The 18,101-nt window shown below is 37.4% G+C and overlaps 1 protein-coding gene across 2 annotated transcripts in view; it reads right to left on the bottom strand.

The window, feature by feature from the left end:
- Positions 1-442: 442 nt before the first annotated feature.
- CALCRL (calcitonin receptor like receptor) overlaps positions 443-18,101 on the bottom strand; it is an 87,957-nt gene continuing 70,298 nt past the window's right edge. For both annotated transcript variants that reach the window (XM_004763340.3, XM_013061871.2), the window contains 7 exons: positions 16,452-16,578; positions 13,086-13,239; positions 11,377-11,437; positions 11,227-11,293; positions 6,970-7,188; positions 6,776-6,817; positions 443-3,547 (listed from right to left, as the gene is read on the bottom strand). In XM_004763340.3, coding sequence (XP_004763397.1) covers positions 3,332-3,547; positions 6,776-6,817; positions 6,970-7,188; positions 11,227-11,293; positions 11,377-11,437; positions 13,086-13,239; positions 16,452-16,578 — 886 coding nt within the window. In that variant the 3' untranslated portion in view covers positions 443-3,331. The remainder of the gene's footprint in view (positions 3,548-6,775; positions 6,818-6,969; positions 7,189-11,226; positions 11,294-11,376; positions 11,438-13,085; positions 13,240-16,451; positions 16,579-18,101) is intronic.

Here is an 18,101-nt window from a genome sequence, read left to right on the forward strand (position 1 = left end):
TAATTCATAGTTGTTGTTTTTTTTAAAGATTTATTTATCTTTAAAAGGGGGAGAGAGCGAGCACAGGCAGACAGAATGGCAGGCAGAGGCAGAGGGAGAAGCAGGCTCCCTGCTGAGCAAGGAGCCCGATGTGGGACTCGATCCCAGGACGCTGGGGTCATGACCTGAGCCGAAGGCAGCTGCTTAGCCAACTGAGCCATCCATGCGTCCCTCTAATTCATAATTTTTAAAAATTGGTTTGTGGAATGTTTTACTTGCTATTGAAGATTGTGAAGAGAATAATAGGGGTAGGGTTATTGATTTTAAGTAGTATTCCTTTTACTGCTGTAAAGAATTATGATTATAAATTATTCAGCACTTCAGCACACATGAGTGAAAATCAACTTTAACTCATATACTTTTAACATTTTCATACAATCAAAAAATAAAGATATACATTAAGTAGACATAACATGACTTATTTTAATTGATCAGAATATATTTTTTATGACTTACAGAAAAAAGAAATGGTGGTTTCTATTAGCCGATTAAAACCAAAAGAAAATTAAAATAAGTTCACATTTTAAAAAATTATAAGCAATAATTACAGCACTACACCTACCACTAATTCTGTGTACACTGGACTACAGTTTAGCAAACACAAGTTTCAGAATGGACATTTTACAAATAAATGCACTGGAAAAAAACTTGTGAAAATTCAAAAAGGACAGATTAGAATTCTTTTTAGTTAAAATGTAACTTTCACAAGTACAGAAAAATAGCAGATCTACATTTTGAAGGTTAGAAATTCCCCCAATTAGTTTTTAGATACCAAAAAAGTTTCCTTTTAAAAAGTATTTATTTTATCTTTTCTTCATAAGTAAGACATAAAGGAGATCTTAATTAGCACTTCAGCTTTAGAAAAGTCTAATATTTAAAAATATTACTCATAAAAAATATGGGTACAAAAATAACACTGAGTAATTATTGGATGCTTTCGTTTGAAGACTGCAGTAGATGATCCTTGGCCAGAAAGGAAATCTGATCTGAACTTAATATGATAAAAGCACAATGAAAACTACTGGAAAATTACATGTAACTTTAATAGAATGCTCGTGGAGAATCTGACATTTTCTACGTCGTTTATGGTTGACACTTGACAGTCTGGAAGAATGAGGAAATACGTGAACAGTATTGTGCAAAGGATTTGAATCGGTGTCTTTGAATAGTGATACCTAAAAAAGTGAGTTTACTTAAAGGAATTTTTGTATAATTTAGATAATAGCAAGTCCAGGACAGCCTAATTCCTTCTTAAGACAGTTACTATAAAATCCACAAATTTGAAACTAACAGTAAAACCTTTGCATGTATACAGATAAATTATAGATCTATTGACGACCATTTAATATGTTAATTCTTGCTGATTTAGGTGATTTTCCTGGACAATTTCAAATGACTTCTGAACTCACAATCCATTGACAGCTTAAGAAAGAAGCTATGATTACTAAGTCATTAGTTTAATCCATTTTAAACAAATTAACACACTAGGAAAACACATACACACAGTGAATTCTCCTCAAATGGACTTTTACTAATTGAAGGCATTTTTGTTTTCCAGAAATTTGAGTGGAAAATAACATTAGGGAATATGAATCCCATTTAAACGTCCCTTTAATTCATTAGCAAGGTTTTCCTCCATCTTAATTACTCCTGAACGTTCTGACAAGTCTTCCTCACTGATAGATTCGAGTCTTTCACTGACTTGTTAGTATCGTATTATCACAGCAGCTCTATTAAAGCATCGTAGATGATATATACACATCCATAGTATTCCTCTAGTTGTGTTTTTAAAAAAATGTTTTTAAAAAAAAATAGTCTGGAACATTTCCAAATGTTCTGACTCATACAGTATGAGTCAGAAAAGTAATATTTTTACTGGTGTAAAAACTGTAAGAGTGGCACTTTGACATTTATTAGGAATCCTTTAAAGCTTCTGGATTAGAATGCAAATTCATCGTCAAAATAAAAGGAGAAATATGTCAAACATACTTATTATTAAGTTATTAAAGAATCACCTAAGCTAATGTAATTAAACAGTGGCCTTGAGTTTTTTAATAAATATTTTATATCATATCACAGATATTTCTATTCTCTTGGTTCTCAAACTTCTGATGCTGGCATCTGGTTGTCTTTAAAATATTTACCAAATATAGAATTCCAGACTCTTTTTTATTATAAAATCAGCCCAGACACAGTATCAGATATCAACAAGCATACATTGTTACATTATGTATTTGTTTTTTAAACTTATCTAGATTATATGCATTTGATTTAAGACTATAAAATAGAATAGCAAAGTATCTACAAGCTTATTTTCACAACACTTTCTTTTTAAAAACTTCCAAGAAAATTAGAAATCCTTCACTGATTTTCTTCATGTAAAATAACTGCTAATCTGTCTACACAGTAGAAATGGAAGGGGCAGTTTCTATTTACAAATACAGGGAAACTGATTCCCTCCCACTTGTGTAGTAAGATAGGAAAGTAGCTGACAAGTTGTTTGTAACATCAACCAAGACGTCTCCCTAGTGATAGCACAGTAGGATTGCACGTCCTACAAACTATTCATGAATCTCAAAATCAGATGCCATCAGCTATAACTGCTACACCGGCCAGTGGATAGCCAATAGCAGTTCTGTTCAGTCACTTCTCTTGGAGAGAAAAGGGTAAGCCAACAGAAATAATCACTTCTCTCTCCAGTCCATTTGAAAGGGTAAATCCAGAAAAGTCTAGAATACTTACTGGGGAGGAAAAAAAAAAAACAAAAAAACAAAAAAACAACTGCATCAGTGAATATGGGATAAAGATTTCAAAAACAAACAAAGGAAAAGCTAGTTCTCCCTTGGAGTCTGGAGGCCTTACTTAGCTCTCATTAGTCAGTGGGAGTAAAAGCATGTCCAATGTGTATATGAACTTTTATAGTCCTACTTATTTGTAAATTCATGCAGTGATATCCTAGAGCTGGTCCATACCAGCCTATAAGAGTTGATTGTACTCCTATTTTCCCAATTTCACTTTCAGGAATGTCAGATTTGTGGCCTGAAATCAACCACGGTGAGAATACACCACAGAAACTAGAAAACATTACAAATCAGGGTATTTTGTTTTAGTTTTTTCTCCCAAAGAGCTAGCTGTTAAATATTTAATAACACACTACTGAATCAAGGTGTGGGTTTTCTTGGTGGCATTCGAGACCGTCATCGAGTAGTGAAGTCTTCTGGTTGTAAAGTCATGGATCCAAGCCCTTTAGTTAGGAGTGGCACAAAACAGCTACACAGGACTCCCTCAATCATCAGTCATATAACTTTTCTGGTTTTAAGACAACATTTTCAATATCAGGGATGCTTTTTCCATTTAAGTGTTCGCTAGGACAGTCATGACTGTAACCTGTACCATCACTGATAGTTGACACTGTGTAAGACGCGCTTCGGAGAGCATCTGTATGGGAAAAGCTGTTACCAAATTGGATTTTATATTGATTCCAATTTCTTTTCAGAATTGCTTGAACCTGTCAACCAAAGAGAAACAGAAAGGACGAGAGCAATCCATTATCTGAAATAAATATATTGTATTTAAAAGCAAAATGAAATAATTTATGTAAAACTTAAAAGTATCGATGTTAATGAATAATATTGCTTTATTTTCTTAATTAAAAGAATTAAATTGGTAACATTAGGAAATTTACATTTAGGAAATTCATTGCATCATTCTTTACTCTTAGTTCCCATTAATATTTTGTATGCTTTATCTTTGAAGCTTTAATAATGCAGATGAATGTATTATTGTCAATTAAGTAGTTAATCCAGACCCCCATTTCCAAGGTTGCATGTGTAACATTCAATTTTATATTGGTATCTTAGTAATAGAATGAGAAGACAATTAGTGAAAATACAAAAGGAAAGAGAAAAGAGATAGAAAAAAGAAGAAGTTAGGGATACAGGGACTATAAATCTTCATCATCATCATTAAAAGCAACAACTACTTTTTACTGAGTGATTATCATGTGTTAGGTATTGTGCTACATTCTGGAAAAAAAAGAGGTTTTTTGGGTGTTTTGTCCTCCTGAAGCTTACTACCCAGAGGAAAGAAAGTGTTGAACAGGTCATTACAAATGGGATTGGCCTGTGAAAAAGGTTAGGAATGTCACCACTCCCCTTTCTGATGTTTGGATCCCCCTCTAACTGGGTGAATCGGACAATTAATGACTTTCTTCTTCTCTAGGGCTGGAGATCACGTCTGGTAGTCTGTGTGACTCTGGTTTTATTGAGCATGAAACACTAAGGTGGTTTTCTTCACATTGAGTCAGTAAGCAGAAACGAGAATATTCAAATACACCTCCTACTTGGCAACCTGGATATTTCCAGGTATCTGACGACTGAGGAGAACAGTGTAGGTCTGTCTACTCCTACTTTACCAGTATAATAGCCACATCCCTGTGACCTAAGCTAGGTCGATCCAAAACATGTCTGGTTTTGAATTGTCTTCCCTAAGCTCTCTACAGCTCTTTGACGCTATGACTCCTTCCTCAGAGGCAATCTGAGCATCACTGAACGCAATTTTCTAGTAACCCACGCACTAGAAAGACACTCATGCAATAACTGTCTACCTTGCTACCAGTTACGCAGAATCCCTCAACTTTCCTTTCACTGTATTCATGTGTAAAAAATAGTATTAAACTCTAAAATAGGGCTGGTTTACTTGTCTACATTCTTTTGCCTAATAGATCTAGAAAACTCCAAATTATGAGCCATCTATTACCAATACCTACTCCAGGAGCTCTTTTAGTGAGAGGACTCGGTGGGACACTCAAAAGCCCTTGTAGAGCGTCCTGCATTTCCTCACTTAAAATGAACACAAAGTTTTACCATGGCACTTTGTGTTTTAGCATATAGAAAAATGAGAGACACAAATACAAAGTCAATGGGTTTCTTCAGTTAGAATTCAGAATGAGTTATTAGAATTTCAGGTAAAATTATGGAATTAGAAATGCAATAAATGTGTTTTAAAAGTTGTATTTTTATGAAATTCAGAACCTCAGGACTTTTAAGCTTATTTATATATAAACTGTATCTGAAGGAAATAATTTATATCCTTGTAAATTTTCTTTGAAATAAAAGCATTTATAGGACAACAAATACATTTATGTTGCAAAAATATATATACTACTGCTTCCTTTATGGTTTAGTAATGTGTTTCTTAATTCTCCAATTAGCATATTTAAACTACACTAAATTTAATGTCTGTGTATGTAATATCTTTGCAATCACAAGCAAATGACAAGTGGAATGGCTTTAGAGTATGCATTTTAAATAAATGTTCAAAGGTTTACAACAAAATTTACCTTTGGTCAATTATCTAGATATTTCTGCTGTGTTTGACAGTTCTAGACTCTGTTTTAAATAAATAAATAAATAAAAATTTCTAAAATCAGTTTAATGAAATCAAACATGAAATTTCATTATATGCTAAGAGAAAGTAATAAACTATTATTAAGCAAAGGAAAGCCATATTTTATAGTTTTTCATGACATGCACATGATTTCTAATGTTGATTTATTTTTTAGGACTAGTTCTCATAAATTTACACCTACTGGTTCATACGTTTCCCATCTGAAGCTTTGTGATAAGCTTCACAGTTACCAAGCATTTGAGTCCCACTCAGTTGCTGTCTAGATTTTTAAACTTGGTTGAATTTTCCAATATCCTCCAACAGATTAAAATTTGTCAAATAGATTAAAAACAGATGAAGACTATGGACTCTGAAAAACAATCTGAGCGTTTTGAAGTGGGGTGGGAGGTCGGGGTACCAGGTGGTGGGTATTAGGGCAAGGATTGCATGGAGCATTGGGTGTGGTGCAAAACCAATGAATACTGTTATGCTGAAAATAAATAAAAAATAAATTAAAAAAAAAAGATGAAGAGCTAAATCAGTACAGCTTAAACCACTGAGCATGAAAACCACATCACCAGCTTCTGAAACACCTGAAACTTTCTAATTCAGAAATCCTTGGATAAAAATCTTGAAATATCCAAGAGCACAGTGCCATGTTACAAATTCCAGCATTCTGTTCTCATAAGTTTTCTAACCGACTGCATGTCCTCCCTGTATAACTCAGAGTTTAATTTTTAAATCTTTTTGTAATCACCATAAAACTGTTTTCCAAAACCACATTGTGAGCCAGGCAAAGCAAAAAAACAGAGAAAGGGGGAAAATGAAAATGAGCCAATTCTCTTTCCTCTTTAGGAGGTTAAGGATTGTCTAGCACACTGTACCTAGGACAAAAGCCAGACTTAATGGGATTAGTGCAAAATGTAGGTCAAAGTCTACATGACAAAAATCACTGATGGACTATTTTATTTTATTTTTTTTTATTTTATTTACTTATTTGAGAGAGAGAGAGAGAGCATGAGAGGAGAAAGGTCAGTGGGAGGCTCCATCCTGGGACTCCAGGATCAGGATCCGAGCCAAAGGCAGTCACTCAACCCACTGAGCCACCCAGGCGCCCCTGGAGGACTGTTTCAAAGTGAGGCTGGATTTGCCCTGCTCTTGAACTCCAGTATGACCCACGCCTTTGGGAAATAGAGTTTCATCCATGAAAAGAGATTCTATATTTATTTCGTGATCAGAACCGAATTTGGAGTAATTATCCATAAGGAATATAAATTTGTCTTTCTTCTTAAGAAAAAGATAGATTGCAAATATAAAATGATAAAAGGAATAAAAATGATTACCATACCTCTCCATTAAAGAAACAGAAAATTGTAGAAACCAAAAGACCCTGTAAAAGAAAAATAGAATTTTCTGATTCCAAATGGAAAAGATACATTGTTTGTAACCAACTTGCTACATACATAGTCAAACGAAACCCAAGCTATAAGCAATTTAATACCAAATTTCACAAGCTGCCTTCCTGATTCAAGAGTACCACACCTGGTAGTGCATAAGGATGTGCATGATGTAGTCATATATCTCCTCTGCAATCCTCCCCTCAGGCCGCCACGGAATCAGCACGAACTCGATGCCGAGCAACGGCACCAGGATGAGCGTCGCTCTCACGGCTTTCATGTAGAGATTGGATTCTGCTTGGTGAGTGACTTTTAACTTGGTAATGAGAACACGTACAATATTCAATAGAAAAAAGAGATTCACCTGAAAAAATTGAAATGGCATATTGAAAATCACTTCATATTTAATATTAAGCATTGAAGGATTCTTTGATTTTAGAAGTCATAGATTATTTTCAATGTACACGAATATGTTCTCCTGCAGAGGATACACACCTAATATGTTAATTTGTGTTTCTAGAATTGTGATTTATTAATTTAACAAGCACATCAGTGTTAATGGACTTAGGTTTTACAAAAATAGAATTTATGGTGGAATTATTGTGGGACACATTCAGTTAAGGAACACCTGAGTGTTTTTCTCAGTTCATTTTCTTATGCAGTTTTTTCAAATTTTGCAATGATCCAAAAACTAAGTCTTTGAACATTTTCAGCTGAAACAAAGAATTGTTTACAACAAATGCTAATTTTCAAGTGTCTCCTCTGCATCATTGTCCATATGAGTCCTTTCCACGTATGTATCATACCATAATAATCATTTTCGGTTTTTTTGGTTTCTCCTTCCTGTGATCCTTTTTGCGACAGTAACCCTCACAACTGCCCAAGATAGCTCCGTAAGCTGCTTTATCATTCCAAGGAGGCCGAGCACACACCTACCAGGTCATGTTCAACCTAGATCATTCCCGAGTTAACAGTTTGGGCCTCCCACGGGGCTTCCTGTGAGTTACCTTCTTTAATTACATTTACTGTGGGTTAAAAGCTTTCCTTGAGAGAAATCATTCTCTTTGAAAGGGAGTTAGAAATGTCAAAGTTATAAGGTGGGTAACTCAGTTCCTCAGGAAACAGCCTGCTTTCATACATCTCGTGCGCGCTCACCGTGCACACCGCTGCCGCACCTTCATCCGAGTCCGTACCTTTCATGCTGCTAGCTTTCTCTGTGCCCATATTTTGCATCTTCCGTAAGACTGTGGATGTCGACTCCGGAAGACCCGCTCTGGGCTCTTCCTTTATTATACTATATCCTCTTTCCTTATTCTTCACCCTGACTTCTGGAATCTGTGCTTCAATAATCTAAAACTTCTGAACTGCATGCTGCAGGCAGTTTGTAGCTGCTCACCTCAGCAAATTGGAAGGGTAATGAGAGCACCTCATTTAATACAGAAAACAGTGAATAAATAACATATATTTGCTGATTTAAGGCACGTGTTATGAAAATAACTGCGCATTAAAATAGTCCACTACTATTCTTGGAGAATCTAATGGAACATATGCTCCCCAATTCACTACAATCCCGATGGAAGCACATCTATGAAAAGTAACACGGTTGTAGGCACAGGAATGTCTCTGCTGAGGAAAAAGGCAGAATAAGCCATTTCGACAGGTGTAGGAATGAAACATGATGAGACACCAGCCGCTCTCCTGCCCGTCCTATTATAGTCCCTTCCTAAGCACTCATGGCTGTTTTAAAGTTTTGACTAAATGGAAATTACTACCAGCCCCAGGAAGAAAATATAATGGCCTTTCATCAGCTTATAAATTTATAATATAAAATATTTTTGATCCTTATGTGCAAAATTCATAAGTTATAAAATCAGTAGAAATGTTGCAATTTAGATGCTCATTCTTTGAAAAATCTCTAAATGCAAAGTGCTTTTCCAAAACGACAAATCTGATGTTAAAACGTGAAACTGAGAAGTCATTCTCCTTTATTGTACACAAATACTTCCATTTATTTTGAATAAGAATGGAAGAAAAATTTTAGATTTCAGATGAACTATATCTGAATTTCATGTATCTTAGAGCAAAACTAGTTAAGGGGAAGAAAAGAAACCTGTTTTGCTCCAGCATCATAACGATCACATAACTGGTAGGCACCACAGGACGTTTTCATGTCATGATACCACACTCGGGTCATGAAAGGAAGCGGCGTACCCCAGCACAGGGACTGCCAGAGGGTTCCTAGAAGCCACCCCGGACTGGAACAGCCAGCCACCCCGTACCCATGCACCAGACTAACTTACAAATCCCTCACTGAACACAAATTAAACGTATCCTCTCTCAACTTCCCTTTGGCAAGAGCTCCAAAGTGCTGCAGCCGCTTGAATACCGTCCTGCTCAAGAGGAAATATGACAGGGGAAGTCTGAGTGGAAAGAAACGGATTGAGCTTGAAATATTTTATTTATAAAACTTGTACTTAAGCATGTGACCATATAAACAACTGCTACGGCCCCTCCCAAGACCTTGGAATTGGCCAGAACCAGTGAATTTATCCTGTTAGAAAAATAGGCTCCCGTTCTTTTTTTAAGCCAAGAAAATGGAAAATGTTTTATGCAAAGAATGTGGATTTTCACTTTCTTTCTTACAGAGCGGCTCGGTGAGTTGTATCTCTGTGTGATGTTCTACTGCCAACTGTCCAGTCTACTCTGCCCTTCCAGAAGCCGCGTGGCGGGACCTTTTCATGGACGACGCGAGCGCGATTCCACTTGTCCTTTGCCAGGTGCTTTTACTTGATTCCCTGAACCTCTCTGGTCTGGGCATTCGCACTGACCCTCTGAAGAATCGGTCAGGTCTCCTGTAATAACATTTTGCCTCGTATTTGTTCTGTAAGCTCCTGGGTGGCCCAAACAGTGTCTCTTATTTCTTTGAACAGTCCTCAGAGCAGAATCATAGTATCATGTAGAAATTACAAGAAACTTTTTAAAGCATGTTTGAGGAGAGTTTATTGTATTCTAGGCACTGTGTTGATAAGGTGGATCTCACTTAACCCTTACAATGCCCCATGTGGTATCTATGCTTATTATTCCTTCGTCACAGAAGAGACAACAACGGCACTGAGAGGTTAAACACAACAAGGTTAGGTGCTCCTAACCTTATACATGCCAGGCTAAGTCCTTTATGGCTATTAACTCCTTGGACTCCTTGTTAAAAATGTGAATTGTGTAAGGCTGATGAATCACAGACCTGTACCCCTGAAGCAAATGTTAAAAAAAGATTAAAAATCACTATTATCATCTTCTTTATTTCACCAATGAGGCACTTGAAATGCAGAGTGATTAGTTTAATTGCCTTAAGTCAAGGCCAGGCCTTCAACCTCCAGAAGTTTCTCTCTAATTGTGACATGCTTCTGAGAATGGCTCGAACATTAGTCTACCATAATTGTACACAAAACTGCAACTAGCAAATATAGTAAAATAACAGAAGAATATTTGTCTAAAAACGAATTTGAAAACAAGGATTACGAAGTTCTGAACTTTAACTGAGAAACGTAACACCTTTATGTGTCTCTGTACAACTGAGGATCAGCTGTAATTATAATCTTGGGCAGTAATTGCATTCTGGTCTCTAAGGCTTTATGAAAAAAAAATTAATGTGCATGAATTTATTTCCCCACTGACACAACCTAATACAAGCATTGAATGTGACTTCCGCTTCTCTGGAACCATAATTGAAAGTGCCCGATGGGTGTATTCACATTGAGTGATGATCAGTATCATAATGAAACAATAACTTCTTTTTCCAAATTAGGGTCTTTTTTTAATTGGACTGTTACTCTTATCACCAACATAGGTGTGTGGTTTTTCCCACGTGACGTTCCCTCTCACTGGATCTCTCCTCTGGCTTTCTCTGCTCTGTGTCCCAGGGAGCTCGGAGGCACCGCAAAGGAGTGCCCCCCTGCCCAGGCTTCTCGCTTTCTGACATTTGCTGTGTTGGCCGACGGGAAGAACCGAGCAATCAGGGAAGGGGGAAGTCTGAGTAATTCTTCCCCCTTCTTCTTCCCTGCTAGGCTGTGGTCTGGGCAGCAGCTGTGTTTCCCCACTCAGGCCAGACATCCCAGCACCGGCCCAAACCCCACAGCACTGTTGTGTCCTCTCTTTAGGTCTAGAGCCATTAAGAGCTTCCCACGGCCGGTCCCTGGTGCCTGGCCGTTCCTGACGAATTAGCTCCTTTCCTCTTCCTGCCAACACTTCAAATTAACATCTTCATTAAACTCTCTTCAATTAAACACTGCGAGCATGTCATTTACGTCCACCAGGATCCTGAAGGATACCACAGGCCCGAGGATTCAGGAAATAAAGTTGAAATGCGAACAGTGATGAAACAAGGGGAATTTTTGTTACATACCAGTAGCGCAGCACAAATCGGACCATGGATAATGTAGAGGAGATGGGTATCAGAACTGATCCAGCAGCTTGGGGGAAAAACAGCAAAATTATGTTGAAGATTTTCATTTTACTTAGTTCCAGTAGAAATCAAAAAGAGAGATTATCTTACTTGTCATTGTAATATAAGCTTCTCGCAACAGCATGTATACAAGCAGGAATCAGTGGAAATCCTGTAAATATCAAACAAAAAGAAAATTAACAGGCGACTTTCTCTGTAGATGCAGTTCCTATAATGTGGTCACAAAACACGCATCTCAGAGGACTCCGGGAGCAAAAATAACTGGTCACTATACACTTAATGAGTAAATATTACCTGCATAGTCAAGCAGTAAATACGGCAAATATCAGGTGTTCATATATCCGGGTTTGTGTGTCTTCTGTGTGTTTTCTTCTAATAGAAGTCATTTTGAATCCGTGCATTTCAGAACCTAAGTCCGTAAATGTGCTGTTTAAGCCCCAAGGCTTAGAAGAAGTCAGGTGTATTTTCTATGATACGGATAGGCCAGCATTTGCTCGGTTGATGGTCTGACGTGGATGAGGGTCAGATGGATCAAGTGAGAGGGAGGGTTTATGTATTAGGTGTTTTTCATGTTTTTAGTGTTCTAAATCAGATCTTTCCAACACGAAATGAAGAAATGCTTTTTTAAAAAATGTTTTATTTATTTATTTGACAGAAAGAGATCCCAAATAGGCAGAGAGGCAGGTGGGGTGTGGGGCAGGGGTGTGTGGGGGGGAGTAGGCTCCCTGCCGAGCAGAGAGCCCGATGCGGGGCTCGATCCCAGGACCCTGAGACCATGACCTGAGCTGAAGGCAGCGGCTTCACCCACTGAGCCACCCGGGCGCCCCTGAAGAAATGTTTATGAAGATGAGCTATACCACTGCACTGCATATGCTGAGGCGTGTGCGCATCTTTATGTCTCTGCGCCTGCTGTCCGGCTGGATAGATAGGTAGACGGACATATGGGAGATGAGTGTAATTTCAATTATGTTTCTGGAAACCAGTCCAGCTGAATTCATTTTCAGCATTTCGTATTTTGAATTATTCTGGTTGTTTTTAAAAATACACTAGAGGCACAAATCAAGAACAGTCTCTTAATCACAGAGAACAAACCGGCGGTTCCCAGAGGGGAGGCCGGGGGTGGCTGACACAGGTGCGGGACCCAGGAGTGCAGTTGCAGGGTGATTTATGGAGGTGTAGGCCGCTACGTTGTACACCGGAAACTAATATAATACTGTGTGTTAACTAACTTGAATTAAAACTAAAACTGAAAGAACAGGAGGAAAATATGTTAAAAGTGTATCATTTGCATTGTGAATAATATTATGTCAGGAGCTTGTGTGGAAAAATAGATCTTTTGTGCGCCTTTATTCAATTACTGCTCCCTCTGTTCTTAAGATAAAATGACATTTAAAAAAAAACAAACAAACTTTTCTTTGACTGGAATTTCAAAGCTGGCTAAGCCAAGTGCCCTCATTTTGGACAAAAGAAAAAGGAGAGTCAAACAGTATGAAGACTAGATCCCCAATTCGTGATTCCAGTTCTATCGTGTTAGCCACTGCACACGCAGCCAAGATACACACTGGGAGACTAAATAGAAAAAACCCCAACAACATCATATTATTGACCTGCGACTATGAAAACAATGAGTCAGTGGTTCTTTGTTTAAATATTTCAATTTACGGCAATAAGCAAAGGTTAATCACTTGATGTTGTTTAAGAATTATTAATAATAAATGTAATTTTGTCACAAAGGAGTTCTGCATCCCCTAAGAGCTTTCTTAAAAAGTGAGTCAGCAGATACCCGTAATGGCACTTACCCCAGCCCAGAAAATAATACCACATCAAGTGCTGCTTCTCTGCAAACACAGCCACCACAATGAGTGTGTGTAGGTAAATGCCTTCACAGAGCATCCAAAAGTAGTTACAGCCCATTAGGTAAAGATGAATGAACTGAGACACTTTACAACTGACCTGTGAGAAAAAAAAAGAAAGCCATCACTATTTAGTTGTTCATGAATTCACATGTAAAGCAATGGTCTAGTTTAGGTTAGTTACATAGAAACATGGAACTTTCTCTCCTCTCTGCGAAATCTTATATACTAACGATTCTGATTTGTAAAATGCCAGTCTTCATCCTGATCTGGTGGGACTTCTAAAGTTTTTAAACACTGACTCTAAAGATTTATAATGATAAATAATAATATTTATTATTAATATTATATTATATTATATTTAATAAATAATAATAAATATTTAGTAATAAAGATTTATATACCTCCCAGGAAATGTGTAAATTCCAAACTTATTACAGCTAGTGGATGTATATTTTCCAAATACATTTTTTTAAAGATTTTATTTATTTATTTGACAGACAGCAATCACAAGTAGGCAGAGAGGCAGCAGAGAGAGAGGGAAGCAGGCTCCCCGCTGAGCAGAGAACCCGATGCGGGGCTCGATCCCAGGACCCTGAGATCATGACCTGAGCCGAAGGCAGTGGCTTAACCCACTGAGCCACCCAGGTGCCCCCAAATACATTTTTTAATGAAAAATGTCAATAATTAAGTCTTCCATATTACTGCTACCAATGCAATTACTTAGTAAATAATTACCTAATGGGCTCATATTTTATATTATTCATATGTGAGGTTGATGATTTCATGTAAGTAAAAAGAAGAAAAAGTTATGGTTTCCTTCCTCTTTTCCTGAGATACCCACTTTCTCTTCTCTATTCTTTAAGAGATCGGAAGAGGAAGCTTCAAATACAGGGTAAAATAAGCATGAAGGAGTAAGAGATAGATTTTGCTTCCTTAGAGAGGAGAATAAACTTAAAACTCTCTCAGAAATATGTGTCCCGTTACTCCCAATGGCTCTAGTCTGGTCAATAAATATTTAGAGGCAATTATCATTATTTGTGAAATAAATATTTTTCCACTAAAAAGAAAATTGGAAGGGAGATACGCTAGAAAATGAATATTGGGTTCTCATAGAACAGTAATCATGACATGTGCCTATTAGTTAGTTTAAAATATTTTTAATATGTTATTTTATTTAATCTTGAATTCTGTGTGGCATAATTTATCGTCACATATTTTACAGATAGAAAACTGAGAAGTGAAGTGATTTGCTAATATTCACACACCCTCAGTCAAAGCTCTACCCTGAACACAAGTCTTGTAACTCCGAGTTTGTTTTCGTGATGACACACAAGCCTTCTGCTGTAGGACATTTATAAAACCTGTTCTTCCCTTAAACACATTGGCATGACATTAAACTTTCAGTACCTTGATGTCAAATATCATGTTATAGTAACAAAGTCTTTCTTCTCAAGTGTAAAAATGAGCTATTCAGCTATATTATATGGAAATAACAGACTTCTGCTTCAGATGTTTATCTAGAAACATTTTTTTTTTTTTTAAAGATTTTATTTATTTATTTGACAGAGAGAGATCACAAGTAGGTAGAGAGGCAGGCAGAGAGAGAGAGGAGGAGGAAACAGGCTCCCTGCCGAGCAGAGAGCCCGATGCGGGACTCGATCCCAGGACCCTGAGATCATGACCTGAGCCGAAGGCAGCGGCTTAACCCACTGAGCCACCCAGGCGCCCTCTAGAAACATTTTTATTTAGAAACAGTTTTTAGGCATGCATATCTAATTGGGCTTCTTACTCTTGATTTCATGTAAAAAATTTATCTGTAAGCCACTATGACAAAAATAACTTAAAACATGCTTCAGAAAAGTGTTTTTATGAAGGGCATTGCTGATATAAACAAACATAATAAATTTTCCAAGAATATATTAAAAATATATTACAGCTTGCAATTTGTATGTAAAACACAAGATCCTTTTATCTAAATGTGAGCCTTGGAATCTCTTGTCCTGCAGCTTCATGGCAAAATGTCTGATCTCGTTGCTCTAGAGAAAATTGCTCTAAAGTGGTAGGTCATCGGCCCGTTTTTTTATGTTGCTAATTCTATCCCAGGGTGTTTCCTCCCCCAGTGACACTGGAGTGGAACACACACGAGATTAAGCAATCCGGATACACATGTGCAAACAATGCAGGGAATTTTAGATTTTGGAAATTACCCTAAAACACACGTAAAACACATAGGAAAGTATTGTTTATTGACCCACTGAGTGAAAATCCCTTCCCTTCCGTGATTTCATTAACTAGATAAATTAATCTTTAAAAAAACTACTTTATGGACACCATATATATATACAGTCTTCCACAAACCCATATCCAAAACTGTAGTGTGGATAATGTAAACATGAGGAAACAGATAATTTTAAATACTTGAAAATATGTTTGTTATTTATGCAGATACTTTAGATACAGCTCACATATGCATATAGTTTGCATAAAGTATATACATTTATATAAGTAAATTTTAGCTTATGTTTTAAAATATGGCTTCTGTATCATGACCGTCTCTGTACTTATTTTTATGTATCTTTTGATACTCATCCTAAACATGGTGCTTCCGGAGACAGACCCCAAAATACAGAGAACAGACTACGTACGGTTACCAGGGTCGGGGTTAGAGGAGCAGGAGATGGGAAAATTGGGTAAAGGGAGCGGGAGGTCCAGGCTTCCGGTAACGGAGTGAGTGAATCGTGGGAGTGCCGGACACAGCACAGAGATCACAGGCAGCATCCTGGGCGGGCGATGGGTCAAGAGTAGCTACACTCGTGGTGAGCAAAGCGTCCGGAGCTGTCGAATCGCTCGGCTGTACGCCTGAAGCTCATGTAACATTGTGTGTGAACTAATTAAAATCTTTCTGTTTTCATGCCTTTTGTTTTCTAACATCTGTAGCTAGTTGTTTTGACTGATTTTTTAAATTCTATGGAGTATATGTTACGTGTAAACCCTTATGTCCCACCAGCAGGAGGACTCTCGCATAAAACGAGGTGAAGTCGTGTACAGCATGTATAAATAACTGAAGCAAGAAATGTCTTCCTCCTCTGGTATTCCACCTCTCTAGCTTGGAAAGATCGAGATGCATTTACCTTCATAGATTAGAGTACAGATACACTACTATCAGATGGCTGACCTCAAATGCATACACGGGTGCTTACACACACTCACGTCTATCAGGACCCCTGCCCGCTACCCCGCTCTCACCACCTTTCACATTTCTTTCCCTCTAACCTCTTGAACCTAGAGGCACAACCTCATTTTACTTACAGGATTTGTGGCCACTAAAGCCTGGTTGTTGGCCACTGCCGTGAGGTGGATGATGGTTACAACAGAGTTACAAACGAAGGAGAAAAACAGATTTTTGTGCAAGGTAATCCTCTGGCAACTTAGGCTCCTAAAAGGCAAGAGAAACCAAATATTTTATTTTTATTAATAATCATTCAAAGAGGGTGCCTGGGTGGCTCAGTGGGTGAAGCCTCTGCCTTCGGCTCAGGTCATGATCTCAGGGTCCTGGGATCAAGCCCCGCATCGGGCTCTCTGCTCAGCAAGAAGCCTGCTTTCTCCTCTCTCTCTCTGCCTGCCTCTCTGCCTACTTGTGATCTCTCTCTGTCAAATAAATAAATAAAACTTTAAGAAAATAAGTAAATGAAATGCTAACTGTAGTTCGTTGAAAACAATTTTAATTTTTTGTGTACACTTAAGCTTCCTTTTCTGCTCTCTGATAGTGTGTATTTCTGCTCCTCTCAGAATTCCCACTTTTCTGATGACCCTCCTCCCAGCTCCATCTGGCTTGAATGTTAAGGACTTAAAAATGAGCTGCTGGCATCTATGCTCTTCTAAAGATGTAGTGATCATAGGTTCTCTAGCCAAAACAAACAAACAAACAAACAAAAACTGCTTTTTACTCTCTTACTCTGTGGTAAATGGATATACTGCATCTTCCCCTTTGAAGGCCAAAACAATGCCATATTATGGGCAAAGTTTTAAAATAAAAAAATGAAATCTTATTGTAAGTAAAATATTTAATATTAAAACCAAACAAATACTGAAGACGATTCATGGAATCATTTCAGAATACAGAAATAACGTCTATTTTGAGTGTTTTATAAAATCATCTGACTAATACGGTCAACATAGATAATCTAGCCTGTATAATGCAAACTAAACACTCCTGCTTTAGAAACATTGGTATCCCCTTTAGCTGTTCGTATGGTTGTGTCGAACTGAACCATTGCAAACAGACTGACTTTGTGTTGTGTAAGTGTGTCCAGCTCTCTATAATGTTAGCCTGTGCGCTATTGTTTTGGTTTCTTCCATGTTCCTCTAGGTTCTGTGCAACTTAAATGCAGACAGATGCCATCTGGCATACGTTTTCTATCAATGTCTAATGGTAAAAATGCTCAAATTTTTCTAGTTATGCATGTTGTTTTTCTCTAAAACATATTCATTAACACATGTAAGTTCATCAGTATGAATAAAATCAATTGGTAAGTGGAAACCAAAAGATGAACTTGGTAATAAACACATTGGATTGTTTAATAAAAACCTAAAAATACCCAGTTATTTTTTTCAGATGTTAACCTGAAACCAGTTTCACCTACTCTAAGTTTTAAAATGTACTTATTTTACTCAAAATATTAAAACAATTGTTTTATACACTTGGAGAATGTTTTACAAAAAGCTCTCTGCTTTCTTTATGAGTTATAATACCTCTTTCTATCCGAGCATAACCACAGAATAGAAAATGTGGTTTGTGGGTTTGGATTGTCTCCATTTCATATTTTTACACACACTTATTCTAGAGCACTGTTTCGGTATGCAGTGGGACAAGCGGAGTGGTAGAGGCAGCGCACGGAAGCGTGTCAGCAGCCGTCACCCTCCGCGCGTTTCTGTTCTCCTTCGGACCAACCAGGTGTG

This window comes from Mustela putorius, unplaced genomic scaffold (genome assembly GCF_011764305.1).
Source record: "Mustela putorius furo isolate JIRA1106 unplaced genomic scaffold, ASM1176430v1.1 tig00000992_pilon_pilon_pilon, whole genome shotgun sequence".
NCBI classification, from domain to species: domain Eukaryota; kingdom Metazoa; phylum Chordata; class Mammalia; order Carnivora; family Mustelidae; genus Mustela; species Mustela putorius.